Source organism: Lupinus angustifolius, chromosome LG09 (assembly GCF_001865875.1).
Source record: "Lupinus angustifolius cultivar Tanjil chromosome LG09, LupAngTanjil_v1.0, whole genome shotgun sequence".
Classification (NCBI taxonomy): Eukaryota; Viridiplantae; Streptophyta; class Magnoliopsida; order Fabales; family Fabaceae; genus Lupinus; species Lupinus angustifolius.
The window spans coordinates 19,294,269-19,313,196 of NC_032017.1; the positions used below are offsets into that span (position 1 = coordinate 19,294,269).

General features: G+C 35.9%; 4 protein-coding genes across 6 annotated transcripts; 2 read left to right on the forward strand and 2 right to left on the reverse strand.

Moving 5' to 3' along the window:
* On the forward strand, nucleotides 2,686–8,789 carry LOC109356690 (protein SMAX1-LIKE 6-like). 2 transcript variants are annotated; one of them, XM_019600168.1, is made up of 3 exons: nucleotides 2,686–4,048; nucleotides 5,789–6,029; nucleotides 6,702–8,789. In XM_019600168.1, the coding sequence occupies exons 1-3, from the start codon at nucleotides 2,871–2,873 to the stop codon at nucleotides 8,559–8,561; spliced, it is 3,279 nt and encodes a 1,092-aa protein (XP_019455713.1). In that variant the 5' UTR covers nucleotides 2,686–2,870; the 3' UTR covers nucleotides 8,562–8,789. The 2 variants fall into 2 exon arrangements, with proteins under 2 accessions (XP_019455713.1, XP_019455714.1); XM_019600169.1 differs by having other exon boundaries at nucleotides 5,789–5,933.
* On the reverse strand, nucleotides 9,085–10,348 carry LOC109356696 (ribonucleoside-diphosphate reductase small chain-like). Its single transcript, XM_019600177.1, has one exon. The coding sequence runs from the start codon at nucleotides 10,314–10,316 to the stop codon at nucleotides 9,288–9,290; it is 1,029 nt and encodes a 342-aa protein (XP_019455722.1). The 5' UTR covers nucleotides 10,317–10,348; the 3' UTR covers nucleotides 9,085–9,287.
* LOC109356691 (pentatricopeptide repeat-containing protein At1g19720-like) lies at nucleotides 11,350–14,493 on the forward strand. Of its 2 annotated transcripts, XM_019600171.1 has the most exons (2): nucleotides 11,350–12,775; nucleotides 12,857–14,493. In XM_019600171.1, exons 1-2 carry the CDS (start codon nucleotides 11,464–11,466, stop codon nucleotides 14,143–14,145), a joined length of 2,601 nt encoding a protein of 866 aa, XP_019455716.1. In that variant the 5' UTR covers nucleotides 11,350–11,463; the 3' UTR covers nucleotides 14,146–14,493. The 2 variants fall into 2 exon arrangements, with proteins under 2 accessions (XP_019455716.1, XP_019455715.1); XM_019600170.1 differs by having other exon boundaries at nucleotides 11,352–14,493.
* Nucleotides 14,405–18,743, reverse strand: LOC109356695 (internal alternative NAD(P)H-ubiquinone oxidoreductase A2, mitochondrial-like). Its single transcript, XM_019600176.1, has 8 exons — nucleotides 18,190–18,743; nucleotides 17,513–17,726; nucleotides 17,253–17,413; nucleotides 16,946–17,011; nucleotides 16,530–16,693; nucleotides 15,712–15,826; nucleotides 15,103–15,282; nucleotides 14,405–15,017 (listed from the first exon to the last, which is right to left on the reverse strand). Exons 1-8 carry the CDS (start codon nucleotides 18,613–18,615, stop codon nucleotides 14,865–14,867), a joined length of 1,479 nt encoding a protein of 492 aa, XP_019455721.1. The 5' UTR covers nucleotides 18,616–18,743; the 3' UTR covers nucleotides 14,405–14,864.

Sequence of the window (18,928 nt, forward strand, 5' to 3'; positions counted from 1 at the left end):
TATATATATATATATATTGTTTTAAATTGTGGTTGTAATTACAATTATAATTATGATTGCAGTCATTGCGATCATTATAATGCGAATAAGAGTTTTCAAAGGGGTCCTTTTATGGGAAGGTGAACACCTTGGGCTTTAAATCACACTATAAAAAAGCTTTAAATCTTGTATACGGAGACACTATTTGTAAATGATGATGTGCTTTTGTTTCTTGAAATCAAGGTTTCCCAAGTTAAGATGAAAATAGGTTGAAATGCTTTACTAGTTGTGGTACGCACTAGAAATGAGACTACTTCCAAGGAGTAGCGCCCAGTGTTCAAAAGGACCACCAATAATTTAAGTTCCACAAGAACTCCATGATGCAACATTATTGCTTAACATCGTGGGTCTAAAGTGATGGAAAACACTTTTTGTGATGAAGACTACGATAGTCCTGCCATGGAAGCACATCTTCTATTTCATATTCTGTCACACTCCATCTATCATGAATTATAATTGGTTGAAAAAATACGTTTAAATTAAAGAATTAATTTATTAATAACTTATGACACATGAAGTAACATAATGTTATGGGAGAAAACATACTGTCCATTTAACCAATTATAATTTGTGAACATGTTGTCATTCATTCCTCATTAGGTCTAGTTAAGTCTTAATATATATATAGAGTGTATTTGACATACTTCCTAAAATGGTAACATAAAGTAAAATATTGATTGCATATGAATAAGATATTGATTTGGTAGTATAAGGTCTAATTGAATCTTATATACATTTATTATAAGAGATATTTATATGATAATTTCTGACCAATAAGATGATAGATATCCTTCGATATAGCCCAAAAAAATAGGGAGGAGAGAAAAATGACATCCTTCGTAATACCATTTTTTATATATCTGTCTAAGCAATGGGATTAGAATAATAAAAAGGGATACATTGAGTTATTATAAAATAGTAAATTTTTTGAAGATGTGACCAGACTAGTTAAGTATTAATATCTGAAAGCAAAGTTTGACTAACCAGATTCATATATTCCAGTGGTAAGTAACAATTGCTCTGTCAATTCATTTCAAGACAACTATTCTCCCACAACGTTTTTAAAGGTAAGGGGGGACCATTGAATTCCAAATGAAGCATCATGATACAAGAATCAATATCTATATACAAATATAAGAATATATCCTTCTCTTACAAAATCTACCCCAAAGATTCTATGAACAACAAAGTGATCAATCGATATCATCAAAGAGAGCCACGGGTCACTATGAAAAGAAGCTTTGCATTGTTTCTTAAGATTTCAATAAGATAATTTGAGATCATCACTTAGGCTTAACCGGTTTTTAGAAAAAAAATGAAAGACTTTAAAATCATTTCTTAAATAATGACTCTTATATACAGTTCTAAGAAATTTCGTTCCTAATATACTGGAATAAGAGGACATGTTTGTGTAACAAAGAAAACTCTTAACCCAAAAGTGTTGAGTTTTAAAGTTTGGATGAATGATTTTCTTTGAGTAGATTGTCAAATCCGAGTTTGAAATGGCATGTAACCAAATAAATGAAGAAAGTGAGGCAATTTTGGTAGAAACAGGTTATATCTCATGTATGTGATAATTTCGGGAGAACTGTTTTCTTCAGTTTGTGTCACTCCATATCTTATAAATTTGTGATTGGTCAGAAAAATATTTAATAATTAAATTTTAACTTAAATATATATTTTTTAACCAATCACAAGTCCATGATACATGAAATGACATAAATGGTAGAATGATGTGTAGGCGATAATTTCAGTCTATACCTAATAGAAAATTTGATGGATGGGGTCTTTTGATTTGCACACATGAAAAACATTAGAGTTGAAATATGCATTATTTTAATAGTAAGGGTACGTCACAGATGATCCAAAAGTGTCCTAATAGTATTAGCCAAGATAAGAAAAACGAATTGGAAAAAAAGAAGAAGATAAAAAGATGAAAAATAACTAAAAAGGACAAAAAGGTTTCTGTAGACTCAAAAGCTTGACATTGACTCCCTTTCATGCCCAATTGCTTAAGTGGGCACGGCATCTTTCTCACTGAAAGACAAGCACTCACAATATTTATTCAACAAATAATAAATGAATGTATCTCAATGTTAGAGTTTTTTATATCGTCAATACGTTATTAGTCGTTAAATTTTGATTATTATTAATTTTAGATTTAAATAATACAAATAAATGATTAATAATACACTGATTATTTATAAGTCTTACATCGATATTATCTGCCAAACCATACCAAAAAGGCTATTAATAAATTAGAAACATTGAATCTCTTCCTACCATGTGTCCTCATTCTGATCCGTTACCCAAAAGATGAGTCCCACTCCAACAAACACCTTATCATCTTAATTTTCCTAACTCCCCACTCTAATTAACCATTTTAATTAATGACAAAAAACTAAACTAATTCTTCATTAAGAAGAATAACTTAATTTCCACCATATATATATATATATATATATATATTCCTGTTGTATAAACTTTTAAAAGATGTGACTTTTAATTATTAAATATCCTACTTATATTTAAACAATAATAATGATCATCTCCCACAAACAAGTTGAAAGAAAGTATCCTCTCAATAAACAATTGAACACTCTGAAGAAGTAAGACCCAAACCCATCATCATTCATCATTCATCATTCATCATTCAATAAATAAAAAACCTTTTGTTTACAAGAATCCAAACCTAAAAAAACCTGCTACACACACATTTTATCTATCTTCTATTTGTCTTGTTCTTTTTGTTTTGTATTTTTTATATTAAATTACAAATATTCATAGGATAGAGACTCTAATATAAAAATCAAAATATATGCTCCCCGGCGATGCCGACGCCACTAAGCGCAGCTCGCCAATGCTTAACCGACGAGGCGGCGCGTGCACTTGACGACGCGGCAATCGTGGCTCGCCGACGCTGCCACGCGCAAACTACCTCTCTCCATGCCGTCTCCGCTTTACTATCCCTCCCATCCTCCGCCCTCCGTGACGCCTGCGCCCGTGCCCGGACCACCGCCGCCATGTCCTCTCCCTACTCCCCACGGCAGCTCCACCTCAGAGCACTGGAACTCTCCGTTAGCGTCTCCCTCGATCGCCTTCCTTCGTCTAAGGCTGCCGCCGCAACCGCCGATGACGACGGACCTCCGGTGTCAAACTCCCTCATGGCGGCAATCAAACGCTCCCAAGCTAACCAGCGCCGCCACCCGGACAGCTTCTACTTCATTCACCAAAACGGGAACGGAGCGACGTCGTTTTTGAAGGTGGAGTTGAAGCACTTCGTTTTATCGGTTCTCGATGACCCGATTGTGAGTCGGGTCTTAAGCGAAGCGGGTTTTCGGAGCTGTGATGTTAAGCTCGCGTTACTTCAACCACCACCACCACCACCTCCTCCTCGAACTCGGTTCCCACCGGTTTTTCTTTGTAACCTTGAACCGGGTCGAACCGGTTTAAACCCTCCCTTCATCGATGACAATTCCAGAAGGATCGTGGAGATTCTCGTTCAAAAAAGGAATCTTTTCTTGATGGGTATTTACGCAAAGGGTGCTTTGAAGAGTTTCATAGAGCTAATTCAAAAGGGTTATGGGAGTGCTTTGTTTCCTTCAGAAATGGCTTCCTTGAAGGTTCTCTGTATTGAAAAGGAAATTGCTGAGTTTGTTGGTGAAAATGGGAACAACAGTGAGGACAGAATTCGGTTGAGGTTAGAAGAATTGGGTCGTGAGGTTGAGCAATGCAAGGGTAGTAGTGTTGTATTGAGCTTTGGGGAAGTTGAGGTTTTTGTTGGAGATTGTGTAAAGAATATTGATAATGTGAAGTTTGTTGTTTCGGGTTTGACGAGGTTGTTGGAGATTCATCATGGTAAGATTTGGCTGGTGGGAGTGGCTGAAACTTCTGATGCCTATTCTAAGTTTTTGGGTTTGTTCCCTAATGTGGAAAAGGATTGGGATCTGCATTTGTTGACTATCACTTATCCAACCCCTTCAATGGAAGGACTATACCCTAAATCCAGGTGGGTTTTTATTTCATTTTCACTTTCTTCAATGATGCACTACACATTTGTACATGTATCATTCATGTGATGAAGTTGCTTTATGAAATGAACATTATTCTTTTACTTTTTTTGGTTGCTGTTTGTACTTGTTTTGAATGTGGCTGAAGTGAACGGATATGTACTCTGCTGGGCTCTTCTCTTGCACATTCAAGTATATACTATATAGTCTGACTCAATTCCAATCTTTTTAATGTTTTAATTTCTCGTGTTATTCCAATTTTTTTGTTCATGTTTTAGAATCTTACACATTTATTTTTTTACTTTCCAACTATAACTTATTTATTAACTCTCTTTTTCACCCCATAATTCTCTATTTCTTTTTAATTTAGTTTCCAATCGGCATCAAATGAGGTTATTTTAGTCAACTTATATCTATTTTTTATATTATTTAATTGATTTCTTAGACTATGTACATAACCTTAAACATCAAAAGATATGGAAGAGAATGAGTATCATATGAATATTTTTTGGTATTACTAAGGGTATCATCCTATAGTTAAGGAACTAATCCATTTCTGAGTGCATGGCTACGCCTCCCAAGTCCCAACAAATGTCGCTCCCAAGAGTCAAACCCTTGACCTTTTGGTTATCCTGGGGTCTAATTAATGTAACATGGACTAATTAATGTAAACTTGATTGTGACTTGCCGTGTGTTGTGATTTGTGAACCAAAGCTTATGGTTTTTGCCTTTTGGTTGCTATCTTTGTCTTTATTCTTTTTTCTTAGTTTTGAAAGGGATGTTTGGTTGCAGTGAAATGAAATATTTTCTGTCTAGCTTTACATTCTACTCCAATCTAACTCACTAAACTTTAAACTCTAGTTTATGTTTATTCGTTTTTCTAGATTTTGCTGATTGCAATGAAGTTCATGGTTCAAATTTCAAAATATATTTTTAATAGGATAAGGATTCACATGTTGTTGCTACAATTTCCTGCCTGATAAGTACATGTTAATGTGAAATTGTTCCTATGTGAAAGATACAAAATTGGAGTTTCCATTACTGTGATCTATAGAACTTTATGAAATCTATTTCTAAGCCTGTGAATTGTGATGTACCTAAAAGACCAGGTATCTTGTTCTGCTTGTCTTGGCCAATGTAGATGAGCCTCTAACTGCAGTTTTTTGACGGATGCTATGATTTTTTTGTGTGCAGTGCAGAGTCCCTTTTCTCTATGGGATTATCAATTTAATTTCACTCTGTAGTTGTAGTTGATACCCTTCCTTGTTATGTAATGTCAGAACTTTGAAACAATATTTTTAAGTCCGGGTGATTAGAGAATTAAGTATGCCTTTAAGGATGTACCCTATTGTGGAAAACATGGTAGAAACTCGTCTGAAGTGTTTTGATCATTTGAGAACAAGACTAGTAAAAGCCTAGATAAGAAGATTATATCATGTGGAGGATAGTCCAATTATTATTAGAGGTGTAAGGACTCCAAGAAAAACTAAGAGTGAATCCATTAAAAATGACAGTTTTAAATGACCTTTCTGAAGATTACAATATTTAAAATAGAATACAATAAGACATTTTCTGATCTATGTAGCTAACCTCACCTTCTCGGAAAAGACTTTGTTGTTGAAAATATATTTCATTTTATATGGATGGTGCTTCGAAGCTTTTGCTATTGTGTACACTTTAACTTCTATTTTGTGCCTATTGGATCATCTGACAGTTCCTTGCTCATGATAAACTTACAGCTTGATGGGGTCCTTTGTTCCATTTGCTGGCTTCTTTTCTACGCCTTCTGAAATCAAAAGTTCGGCAAGCTGTACAAATGCACCTTTTGCTCGTTGTGATAAATGCAATGAAAGATGTGAACAAGAAGTTGCTGATATTATGAAGGTATGTCCTGCTACTCCGGCATGTGGTTACTCAACAAGCTTGCCTTGGTTACAAAAGGTTAATGTGGACATTCAAATAGGACTGGATGTGGCAAAGGTTTGTTATGATCACCAAATGTTAAACTTTCCTGTCCAAGCAGAGAATTTCATACACACTTATACATGCTAAATGGTGGGGGCAATTGCTTTACTAGCCGATGTAGACAATACAGAGATACTCACTATAATAATGTTAACTTGCTTATACCAAGTAATAATAATAACATAACAGTTTTCTCTTAGCCAATTTTCTAAGTCTGAATTTCTTTTGTTGAGCCTATGGCTTTTCATGTGACATTGAGCAATATGTTAAACAGGTGGATTTAGAATGGGTGTATTCATGTACTGAACTGAATATGATTAGATCTTTCTGAAAGTTTTTGGAGATGGAAAAAGATTTCGTATGCATGTATAATTTCTTATATAGCTTTGGTAGTTTGAGAGGATTTCCTTTGCGGTAAATATTGGGACACAAGAAAAATATAAGTTTTCCTTATACAACATAACTCATAGAACATCTGCAGAAGTTATTCTAGAATATTTATCAAGGAAATGGTACTGCAAATATATTTTCTCATGAACAACTGTAAGTATTATTTTCCTTCTATATTCGGTAAAATTTATTGGATCCACTTTTTGTCAATGGTTGTGATCTGTATCACTTATGATATTTTATTGATTCAATTTATGGCTGTTTATATTTAAGACTGAACTCCGCCGTCCATTGCAGGCTAACGAAGAAAACACAAGTTTGAATGGTAAGATCTTGGAATTGCAAAAGAAATGGAATGATATTTGTCAACATCTTCACCACACCAGAGCTCTGCCTGAATTTGAGGGTTTACGATTTGGATCAAGTTTCAAGGAAAGCAGCAGTAATGTTCCATCACTTAAGGAAATCCAATATTCTAGTGGAATTGCATACATGCCGAAACAGTTGCATGATATTTTTCCATCGAAACAATTATCTTCTGTTCCAGTACCTTTTAACACAGCCAGTGTCAATACTGGAACTGATCATGTACCAAAAGTTTCAGTGATTCAGCAAACTGACATGCAGATCCCTTTGATTGCCCCTTCCCCTATGGCCAATGTGAGTGTGCTAGATCGCAGATTGTCTTCATCCCTTACATCTGTGACCACAGATTTAGGATTGGGAACATTATATACATCTGCAGCTCAGGAGCCGGATACCCCAAAACTACGAGATCATAAAAAACATCTTCAACACTTGTCAGACTCCCTTTCAACCGGTTGTGATGTTCTTAACGAAAATGCTTCACACCAAATTGTGAGATCTTCTCCCTGCTCTAGTCCATATTTGGAAGGAAATTTTCATTCAGTAGATTTCAAGTCTCTGAATCAGCTGCTCAATGAAAAGGTTGGCTGGCAGGATGAGGCCATATGTGCTATCAACCGAACTTTGTTCCTTTGTAAATCTGGTGCAGGAAAGGGTAGAGGCTCTCGTGTTATAGCAGACATATGGTTTGCTTTCCTTGGTCCAGATAGAGTTGGAAAAAGGAAAATTGCTTCATCTCTTGCCGAGGTTATATTTGGAAACACGGAAAGCCTAATTTCTGTGGATTTGAGCTCCCAGGGCAGGCTTTACCCATTAAACTCAATTTTTGAAAGCCAAAAATCTTATTGTCATGATGTGCTTGGGAGGAAGACAGTTGTGGACTATATTGCTGGGGAGTTGAGTAAAAAACCTCATTCGGTTGTGTTTCTTGAAAATGTAGATAAAGGTGATTTTCTGGTGCAGACTAGTTTGTTGCAGGCAATGAGAACAGGTAAATTTCCAGACTCACGCGGAAGGGAAATCAGCATCAATAATGCAATCTTCATTGTAACCTCAACTGGTTGCAAAGGTAATGATTCTTTTGCTTTTGAAGAATCTAATATGTTTTCCGAGGAAAGAATCCTCGAAGCCAAAAGATGTCAAATGCAATTATTACTTGGAGATACATCCGAGGGTGCCAAAATAAGCAGTAGCACAAACGTGAAGGTTGTACCAAGAAAAGGATACTCCAAATCACCATTTTTGAATAAGCGAAAGCAGGATGATAGTAGTGAATGCAGAGAAGGAGCTTCATGCAAGACACAGAAACAGGCCAGTGAGACATCAAGATCCTATCTGGATCTAAATATGCCTGTAGAGGACACCGAAGAGGTCATCGATGACCAAAACCATGGAAGTGAATCTGTAGTGAAAGAGACAGGAGCCTGGTTAAGTGATTTCTGTAATCAAATTGATGAAAAAGTGGTCTTTAAGCCATTCAATTTCAATTTGCTTGCTGAGAAAGTATTAAAAAGAATTAGCATACAATTCGAAAGGACATTTGGTTCAGAGTCTCAGCTTGAAATTGATTACGAGGTAATGACACAAATACTCGCAGCGGCTTGGTTATCCGACAAGAAAAATGCAACAGATGATTGGGTTGAAGGTGTTCTTCGTAGAGGCTTCATCGAAGCACAGCAGAAGTACCACCCGGCAGCTAAGTGTGTGATGAAACTGGTTAACTGTGAAACCATTTTTGTGGAAGAGCAAGCTCATGGAGTATACCTTCCAGCTAGAATTAACCTGCACTAAATAAATACTCACTGTGTGTTGTTGTAGCTTCTTGTAAAATGTAGCTTGACTAGCTTATAGGATATAGTAGCATTTAGTAGTTGGCAGCTTTGTAAGCCTCATTAACCTCACAATTTATGTTTTGCCAATCATTGTGTTCTAGTATGTATCTATGGTAAAATAATGTGTAGTTTTTTTATCTATTATACCTACGGCTACTACACTATAATACAAATTTTATTTTATCTTTGTCCATAATCAATTGACAGCAATATTAATTTGCAAGTTGTGTAACATTAATTAATGCTACTTGTTCTACTATTTCACTGCTTCAAAAAACAAAGGGAAATTTCCAATAACACATTTATCTTTTTAATTATAATGAAATTACATTTTTGCCACTAAAAATAAATATAAAAACATATATTTGTCTATCTATAAATGGAGAAGATCTTGTTCCAAGTTTCCCCATTCAACTATTGTATTCATAATTGCATAGAAGTGTGTCAGCAGTGCCATTCAACTAAACTACAATGTATTGCACTGAATCAAATGCACATCCTCATGTAATTTACATTTCATATTGAAAATCTTAAATTCACTCAACCGAAAGAATAATAAACACAAAAATAAGAGTCTAAAGAGATAATTTATGCTTCATAATTTCTCAAACTAAAACATACACACTAGACATGGAAACAGAACATTAGATATTAGATTTAATATTCCCAATATGAATTAACAATACTAAAAATCTTCATCCATGTTGAAGACATGAGCACCACCATCACCACCATTCAAGCTAGACATAACAGAAGCCTTTTGATATTCCCCAACCCTCTTCTCAAAGAAATTAGTCTTCCCTTGAAGCGAAATCAGTTCCATCCAATCAAAAGGGTTCTGCACTTCATACACCTTCCCACACCCAAGCGCACCCAATAACCTATCCGCAACAAACTCTATATACTGACTCATCAAAACCCCATTCATTCCCACCAACGCACATGGAAGCGCGTCACACACAAACTCTCTCTCGATCTCCACTGCGTCACGAACAATTCCCTTCACACGCTCCTCTGGAAGCTTCTTCTTCATTAGAGAGTATAATAAACAAGCGAAATCACAATGAAGCCCTTCATCTCGCGATATCAACTCGTTCGAGAATGTAAGACCGGGCATTAACCCGCGTTTTTTAAGCCAAAATATCGCACAGAAGCTTCCAGAGAAAAATATTCCTTCAACGCAAGCAAAAGCAACGAGGCGTTCTGCGAAGGATTCTGAACCGTCGATCCATCGTAACGCCCATTCAGCTTTCTTTGTAACACAAGGAATGGTTTCAATCGCGTGGAATAATCGGTTTTTATCAGCGGAGTCTTTGATATATGTTTCGAGAAGGAGGCTATACATCTCAGAGTGGATATTTTCAATGGCGATTTGGAAGCCGTAGAAAGCACGCGCCTCAGCGACTTGAATTTGAGTCATGAACCTTCCGGCGAGGTTTTCAAGAACGATTCCGTCGGAGGCGGCGAAGAAGGCGAGGATGTGTTTGATGAAGTGGCGTTCATCGTCGGTGAGAGAATCCCAATGGCGAAGATCTTGAGAAAGATCGACTTCTTCGGCGGTCCAGAATGAAGCTTCGGCTTTCTTGTACATTTCCCAGATCTGAGGGTATTGGATTGGAAACATGCAGAAACGATCTGGGTTTGGAGCCAGAAGTGGCTCTTCTGAGATTGAAGAAGAAGAAGAAGAAAAAGAAGAAGAAGGGATTGAAGGCATTTTTGGGTTTTCAATATTTTGGTGAATTGAATGTTGAAGAAGGGGGAGAAGGTTTAAATAAGGGTTGGGGGAAGAAGGGAATTTGAAAAAGGAATGAAAATAAGGCGGTTGATTTGAAATTTGGTGTGCGCTTTTTCAGAACTTGCGGGAGAACATTTCAGAACATCGGGGTAATTTAGGCAATCATGTAGTAAATATCTAAATCTCACAAAGTGAATGAGTAATTATAAATCATTTAGTGTTAGGTTGTACTGTATATATATATATATATACTTATTGGGAGAGACAGTTATACTTAAAAAATGATTATTTCCTTACTAAAAATGAGGATACTTTTAATATTATCAAAAAAAAGTTATAAATTGTTTAAAGAAATTATATATTAAATGTTAGATTAATTTGCTCTTACAAAGTAAATTTTAGATTACTTAAATAAAGTTCATTTTAATTATGAGAAATATATCTATACTATATATAAAGGGAAAACATGAAATAACTACCATGGTGTAATTTTATTTTCCTATTTTACCCTTAAACTTTTTAATTTCTACAAAAAAAACTATATAATTATATATAAGTATGTAATCACCACAAACCTATTAACCACCTCTCTAGCATTATAATAAAACAAAATATTATAATATAAGGTATCTTCAATAAAAAGTACAATATAAAGTATACTCAATACAAAAAAATATTCTAATTCTCCAAAATAAAATATATAAGTTTTGAATTAACATTGTAAAAGTATGAATATAGGCTAGTAAACACGAAGTGTCTATCACTACTAGTATATGTAGTAAAAATATATAAGTTTTATATTGCATTGTACAAATAATAGACTCTTTATTAAGTTATTCTATTAGTTTTAATATAATTGATTGGTGAAGAAGATAAACAGAAAAACTAAGATAAAAAGTAAATCGCAACATGCCATTGAAATTGTGACAGACAACTAAACCGAGTTATGGTTGATAGGACCACATAGGCCCAAATTTGGATACTTTCACTTTCACTTTCACGTTCACCTTATCGGTTCTATGATTCAATCACCACCACTATCCACAATCCTCATTTCACATCTCTGCAAAACAAAACAAAAATCCAAAACAGATAAGAGAATTTCAAAAAACACAGTGACAAAGTAATGGAGCAAAACCTTATTGTTATACCCAGTAAATCAAGGCTTCCACTTTCACTACTTCCTCACAATTCAACCCACTTTGAGTGCCATGCCTCAACAAGGGTCTTTGCAAATTCTATCAATGTCTCTGTTATTAAAAGGTCACACCCACAATTAATGGATACCCACTTGAACCAGTTATGCATTAATGGGCCCCTGAGTGAGGCTGTGTCAATTCTTGACTCCATGGCTCAACAAGGGTCCAAGGTGAAACCTTTTACCTATATGAATTTGTTACAATCTTGCATTGACAAAGATTGCATCTCGGTGGGTAGGGAATTGCATGCTAGGATTGGCTTGGTGAGAAAGGTGGATCCTTTTGTGGAGACAAAGTTGGTTAGCATGTATGCCAAATGTGGGCATTTAGAGGAGGCATGGAAAGTTTTTGATGAAATGCGTGAGAGAAATTTGTTCACTTGGTCTGCTATGATTGGTGCATGCTGTAGAGACCGGTGCTGGGAGGAAGTTGTGGACCTCTTTTATGATATGATGCGAGACGGGGTCTCACCTGATGAGTTTCTGATTCCAAAGATTGTGCAAGCTTGTGGAAAGTGCGGGGATTTAGAAACTGTGAGGTTGATACATTCTTTAGTGGTCCGGTGCGGAATGTGCTCTTCTATGCGGATAAACAATTCAATTCTTGCTGTGTATGCTAAATATGGAGAGATGAATTGTGCAAAGAAGTTTTTGGAAAACATGGATGAGAGAGACAGTGTGACCTGGAATGCAATAATTACAGGGTTTTGCCAGAAGGGCAAGATTGAACAAGCTCAAAAGTATTTTGATGCAATGCAGGAAAAAGGAATTGAACCTAGTTTGGTTACTTGGAACATACTCATTTCTAGTTACAATCAGTTAGGGCATTGTGATATTGCAATGGATTTAATGATGAAGATGGAGAGTGTTGGGATTACTCCAGATGTGTATACTTGGACTTCCATGATCTCTGGGTTTGCTCAAAGAGGCAGGATATATTGTGCTTTTGATTTGTTGAAAGAGATGTTTTTAGCAGAGATTGAGCCCAATAGTATTACAATTGCAAGTGCAGCCGCAGCATGTGCATCCTTAAAATCATTACATATGGGATTAGAAATTCATTCTATTGCTGTTAAGATGGGTTTAGTTGACGATGTGCTAATTGGTAATTCACTGATTGATATTTACTCCAAGTGTGGCAATCTGAAAGATGCTCAAAGTGTTTTTGATATGATGTTAAAGAGAGATGTATATTCTTGGAACTCGATTATTGGAGGATATATCCAAGCTGGTTTCTGTGGTAAAGCCCACGAATTATTTATGAAAATGCAGGAGTCTGATTCACGACCTAATATTGTTACATGGAATGTAATGATCACAGGATATATGCAGAATGGTGATGAGGATTGGGCATTTGATCTTTTTCAAAGGATTGAGAAAGATGGGAAAATTAAGCCAGATACGGCCTCATGGAATTCATTAATTTCTGGTTACCTGCAAAGTGGACAAAAGGACAAGGCCTTGCAGATGTTTCGGAAGATGCAGTCTTTCCACATAGCTCCCAACTCAGTCACAATGCTAAGTATCCTTCCTGCTTGTGCAAATTTATTGGCCCTGAAGAAAGTGAAAGAAATACATTGTTGTGCAGTGCGTCGAAACTTAGTGTCTGAACTTTCTGTGTCAAATATACTCATCGACACTTATGCTAAGACAGGAAATATTTTGTATTCAAGAAGCATTTTTGATGGATTGTCTTTGAAAGATATCATCAGTTGGAACTCTCTAATTGCAGGTTATGTTTTACATGGCCGTTCAGAGTCTGCTCTTGATATTTTTTATCAGATGAGGAAGGAAGGACTTCAACCACGTAGGGGTACTTTTGCAAGTATTATATCAGCTTTTGGTCATTCTGGAATGGTGGATGAGGGGAAGAAAGCTTTCTCCAGCCTGAGTGAAGAATTTCATATAATTCCAGGTGTCGAACATTATATTGCTATGGTCAATTTGTTTGGTCGTTCCGGTAAGCTTGCCGAAGCACTAGAGTTAATTCAAAGTATGCCCTTTGAGCCTAATTCCTTCGTATGGGCTGCCTTGTTTACCGCCAGCAGGATTCACAGGAACTTTGGATTGGCAATCCTTGCAGGAGAACGTATGCTTGAGTTGGAACCTGGAAATACTATAACTCACCATTTACTTTCACAGGCATATTCTTTATGTGGGAAGTCTTGGGAAGCTCCAAAAATTACAAAGCTGGGAAAAGAAAAGGATGTTCCTGTTGGGAAGTGCTGGATTGAAAGGAAAAACTTGGTCTATACTTTTGTAGTCGGTGATCAGTCAAAAAGATATCCGGACAAGCTCCATTCTTGGCTAAAACAGGTAGCTGTAAATGTCAAGGCACATATTTCTGACAATGGACATTGCATTGAGGAAGAAGAGAAGGAAACTATTAGTAGTGTACATAGTGAGAAACTTGCATTTGCATTTGCTTTCATAGACTCTCATCGGTCACCTCAAGTTGTAAGGATAGTAAAGAAATTGAGAATGTGTAAAGATTGCCATGACACAGCCAAATACTTGTCAGTGGCATATGGGTGTGAAATAAATTTAAGTGATTCAAATTGCTTACACCATTTTAAAAGTGGCCATTGTTCTTGTAAGGATTATTGGTAGAGCAAATGGATGTGAGGGAGAGTGATCTCAGAAATATGGAAGTCTGACATTCAATATAGGTGTTCTTGTTGTACATAATTCTTTGACAATATCTACATGAAGAAAGTGACCTTTCACACAACTGAAGTTTTTGGTTTTCCCTTTTTCACATTATGTATCAGGTTAAACTATGTAGTATATAGAATTCCATTCGGTTATTATGCATGTATATTGTGATGTTTTCCAAATGAAAGATTTCAGTGCATGTACAGTAGGAAAATTCAAAGAATCTGGTGCCATATTATTGCAGTTGTGTGGTTATACATTTGGTAAACAGATTATAAACATGAAAAGTGATATTGAAGTGATCAATATATGAAATGCTACAGATTCAATCATAATGTGTGCACTTTGATTACAAAAGAACCAAGACTTCCGAATTTATAGCCTTCTCTTCAATCTAGCTCCGGAGTAGTCTCATTTCCATTGCCACTATTTTAACCAAATTGAACATGTACCAAAGACCATGAACTAGTATACTTCTTTGCTGTTCAGTAACTGAAATTCATCTCTTGAGATATATTCTCCAAAATGATCCAATTAAATATGCATCATGACCTCTTATTTCTTCTTAAAATAACCTGCAATCCAACCTATAAATACAAATATCATCTGAAGTCTCTACCAACTGTTGGTGCAACTTTCTAACCATGCAGCAAGTAGAGTTAGCTTGAAATTTTTCATATTCTGCTTATATCACGGCCAAACACTAAAGTTGTTGCCCAGTTGGTGGCAACATAAAATCTGTTTCTCCAGCTGATGACACGAGTTAGATACGCTGAGCGCCAAATGAACCAACTTATAAACCCTGCAAGAGATAACCCTTTTTCCTCCTATAGGAGATACATGAGTCAATCAAACTGTGCAAATATAATTTTTTGATGCACCAACAAAAACATCAGAAATGATAAAAATCACCTTGCTGTGTCTAAGGTCCACTAGAGCCTTGTAACTGCCAATAGTTGCCATGCTTCCAAGATGTTTGTAAACAAATGGATCCCCAATCTCTATGTCTTTTATGCTGTTTGCACGGCCTCCGTCGGCTTTACCTATTTTGTTTAATAAGTTTGCTAAATATTTACCTTGCCTCTCTGCCACCTGTGGGATTCAAATTGTGTGAAAGATAAGATTAAGTTATTCACATGTTTTACAGAACAACTTAAACTTTTGGGAAGATTTCATAATGTGGCATCAGATCCTTCATGACCAAGTTTTCTTCAGTTAGACCATGGCCACTCCAACTTTTCCAAATAAAGTTGAATTTCGACACATGATCAAATGCTCTCGCGTGAGAATTAGGAGAGATGGTTCATGGAAAATGGTAATGCAACAAAGTAACAAGGAATATGCTCTCAGCAAATAAGAAAACAAGGCAACACCGGCGCCAATACATCCATGAACCACTACAACTAAGAATGAAAGGAACATGTTGACAATGAAATGCGCCAGACTTTAGGCCCCAGTATAAAGCCAAAACTACAAATAGGAGGAATTTAGAAATGAGTGTGATAACCCAATATCACTTACTTGAGCTAAAGCTGGAAGTGTTGGTTTTCCAGTACTTTCAACATATCCGCTGCAGTCACCTATTGCAAACACATCCTCCACCGAAGGAACGCGAAGCCACTCATCAATGCCAATTCTGTGAAGAGAAAGTGTTTACATGTTGCTTTAGATTTATACAGTAATCTAAAGTTTAAGTTACCATGAAATAAAAGGATCATGAAGGCAAATTATAGGGACACGTTTAACTGTATATCAAATACAGGGAGACCTAATACAGCACACTATGAAACTTAAGGAGCTCAAATGAAATACAAGAGTAAAAGTACCTATATATATATACATAAGGATTTTGAGACCAATGTAAGACTTGACATACTTATACCACAAACTAACTTCTTATAGAAAAATGATTAATTAATCCAAAGTTCCAAACTTTCAGTTATAAGTATATTACATATTGCTTTTTCTTGCCAGTGTTTAGAAATTTCAAACATGAATGACTACATAATCAAATCATTGATATTTTCTTATATTTGAAAATATTTTATAAATGAGAGCCTTGGATTTATGTGAAATTTTATGAGCATGATATGCATGAAGTAAATTCTCAATCCAACAATTATCCAAGAAATGCATTGGTTTAAGAAGCAAGACTCGTTTTTATTTATATCAAACTCAGTCTTTTAATACATGCATATATCTTGCGACAAATGGTGATCATGCTTTCCTGATAAGACAGATCAAAGTAATAAATCTAAACAGAAATCTTCTGCCAACTTGTAAATTTGCAATGGCTGTCAACAGAAATAAATGCAATTACGTAAAGTACAAAGAATAACCTTCCACCAGGAGATTTAGGAAGATCCAAAGAGCGAATAAGAGGCGACGGACCGACACCAGTAGACCATACCAGCAACCCATATGGAACCTCTGTGCCATCATTGAGGATAATCTTATCATCTTCAACATCTTTAACAGTGCCACGAACAAGACGGACTCCTGACTGATAGAAAACTCAGCATAAAATTTTAACAGCTTATCTATTAATCAGTTTTCAGCATACTGATTGAACTATGATGAAGAGACCCATTGGTAATATGAAATATTCCAAATTCCTCTGCTAGAAACAATGTAGGAATGAGTATACTAGACCTTTTTTTGTCGTTACACCATTGACTAGTTTTCTTTAAACTGAAAAGCAGAGTTTGTGGTTTTATCATATGAATTTCAGAAGTTCATAATCAATATAGCTTACTTTTGTCAACTGTTTGGTAGCATAGCGCCTGAGTCTGTCATCAAAGGAAGACAATATTTCATTTGCCTGAAAAGGAGGCATAAATAAAATGGTTAGCAACACAAATGAACTTAACAGACATTTTTTTGGCATGTATAAATAATACTTTATCACCACAAAAGTAGCTCCAAGCAACTCAAAAGTGTTTCTAACCATTATACTAGCAACAATTGGTGGACAATGGAGATATAAAATAGCAAGATGTTTGTTCCATAGGAAATACACAATCAATTTGGTTGTATAACATATCTAATGCATCTAAGCATACCTCAATTAAAGTAACATGGATATAATCTTTCACATGAGAATATCTCTGACGAACATCTCTCATGATAAAATCACTAAGTTCACCACTGAATTCAACTCCAGTTGGACCACCTCCCACAACCACGCAGTGTAAAAGCCTTCTTTTTTCCTCTTCTGAAATCCCTGCACACAAATCAAATACAGATTACAGAGGTGGTGTTATAACAATCATTTTTGTCAAACAATTTCATATTATGTTAATATAGCAAAATTATTGCAAACCTGGAACATCAGACAGCATCAAGTTCAGGAGCAACTTCCGACGAATTTCCTGTGCATGGTAAACTTCGCGAAGAAAAATTGCATGTTCATGGACTCCATGTATTCCAAAAGTGATGGGTTGTGCTCCTAATGCAATTACTAGCTTATCATATGAGACTGTAAACTTCCAAGGATCTAGTGTCTGTGTTCCTTCAGTTACAGTCTCACATTTCACCTTCAAAACCATGAATCGGATTTTCCCCAAGTAAGCCACAGAGAGATACTGATATTTCAACTAATACTTCAATAATGGCTTGGTTATCACACCCTTTTGTTTAAGTTTAGGAGGAGAAAGAGTAAGAAAAAATAGTAATGAAATTGAATTTTCATCAGGGGCATCCACTTTCAGGGTCAGCTTTGAAAAGTTTGAGTTTCAAATTCCAATACAACAACAACCAAACTTTAACAGGATAAAACACAATTGGGCTCTATCACAAACCAAATTTTCAATAAATCCATTTACAATAAGACAAAATGTTAAAATTGAATTCTTTGAGGAACTTGAATCCTAACCCTGCCCAATAAGATATTTCACAAACCCTTTTCCCCCACCATAACTAAACCATATAAAGCTGCATCAAAAGAAAACATACATAAACATATAGAATGAAACAAAACAAATCATTTAGCATACATACCACATGGTTATGAGTGTCAACGCTAGTACAATTGGCAAGGAAGAAATAAGAACCAGGTTCTCTAGAAATAGCAGGTTGGATCCTTGTAACAGGTTCAGCAACGGTTCTAAACTCCAAGGTTCCAACACACGTAGAAGCCAAGAGAGGTGTGAAAACCATGTGATTACGTGGAGAGACACAAACAATGTCATAGATTTTAGGGTCCAACCCTTTCATGAGCCTGCACCCTGCCCAACCTGTTCCCAGCACTACCACACGTGGCTTCTCATGTGGCTTCGTTGGTTCCAAACCACCATGGTTGTTAGTGGTGGTGGTGGTGAAGTGATGTGAGAGAAAAGTGAGAGGTGGGAAGTGGTGAAAAGGGTGTGTTTTTCTGGGTGGTTTTGTTATGGTGGAAAATTTGGAGAGGTTTCTGAACCAGGACATGGTGTGTACGAGGATGTAAGAGTCACATAGAAGATTGCATCAAACAAGTGAGATCGGTGTAGAAGAAGGAGAAAAGTTATGTCCAAAAATGTGGGCTCGTTCGGTTTGACTTTACTGTTTTATGGGATGGGATGAGGACAAGGACATGTTAACTATGTCTTAACCCGACATGTTTAATACCAATGATATTGAAACTAAAACAGACAAAATAATAAATATTTACTTTTTTTAATTGATATGAGTTATATGATTTAGAATATGATATGGCAAGTGATGTCTGCTACTGAAAAACTTTCTGTTTATTATGTTAATT

What these genes read in the sequence shown, in the direction of transcription:
- LOC109356690 (XM_019600168.1), top strand. Translation starts at nt 2,871, where the DNA reads ATGCCGACGCCACTAAGCGCAGCTCGCCAATGCTTAACCGACGAGGCG. An exon ending in GGACTATACCCTAAATCCAG is followed by an intron (nt 4,049 to 5,788) that starts GTGGGTTTTTAT and finishes ATAAACTTACAG; the next exon opens with CTTGATGGGGTCCTTTGTTC. An exon ending in TAGGACTGGATGTGGCAAAG is followed by an intron (nt 6,030 to 6,701) that starts GTTTGTTATGAT and finishes CGTCCATTGCAG; the next exon opens with GCTAACGAAGAAAACACAAG.
- LOC109356696 (XM_019600177.1), bottom strand. Translation starts at nt 10,316, where the DNA reads ATGCCTTCAATCCCTTCTTCTTCTTTTTCTTCTTCTTCTTCTTCAATC.
- LOC109356691 (XM_019600170.1), top strand. Translation starts at nt 11,464, where the DNA reads ATGGAGCAAAACCTTATTGTTATACCCAGTAAATCAAGGCTTCCACTT.
- LOC109356695 (XM_019600176.1), bottom strand. Translation starts at nt 18,615, where the DNA reads ATGTCCTGGTTCAGAAACCTCTCCAAATTTTCCACCATAACAAAACCA. An exon ending in TCCATGTTACTTTAATTGAG is followed by an intron (nt 17,012 to 17,252) that starts GTATGCTTAGAT and finishes CCTCCTTTTCAG; the next exon opens with GCAAATGAAATATTGTCTTC. An exon ending in CACTTCCAGCTTTAGCTCAA is followed by an intron (nt 15,283 to 15,711) that starts GTAAGTGATATT and finishes TGAATCCCACAG; the next exon opens with GTGGCAGAGAGGCAAGGTAA.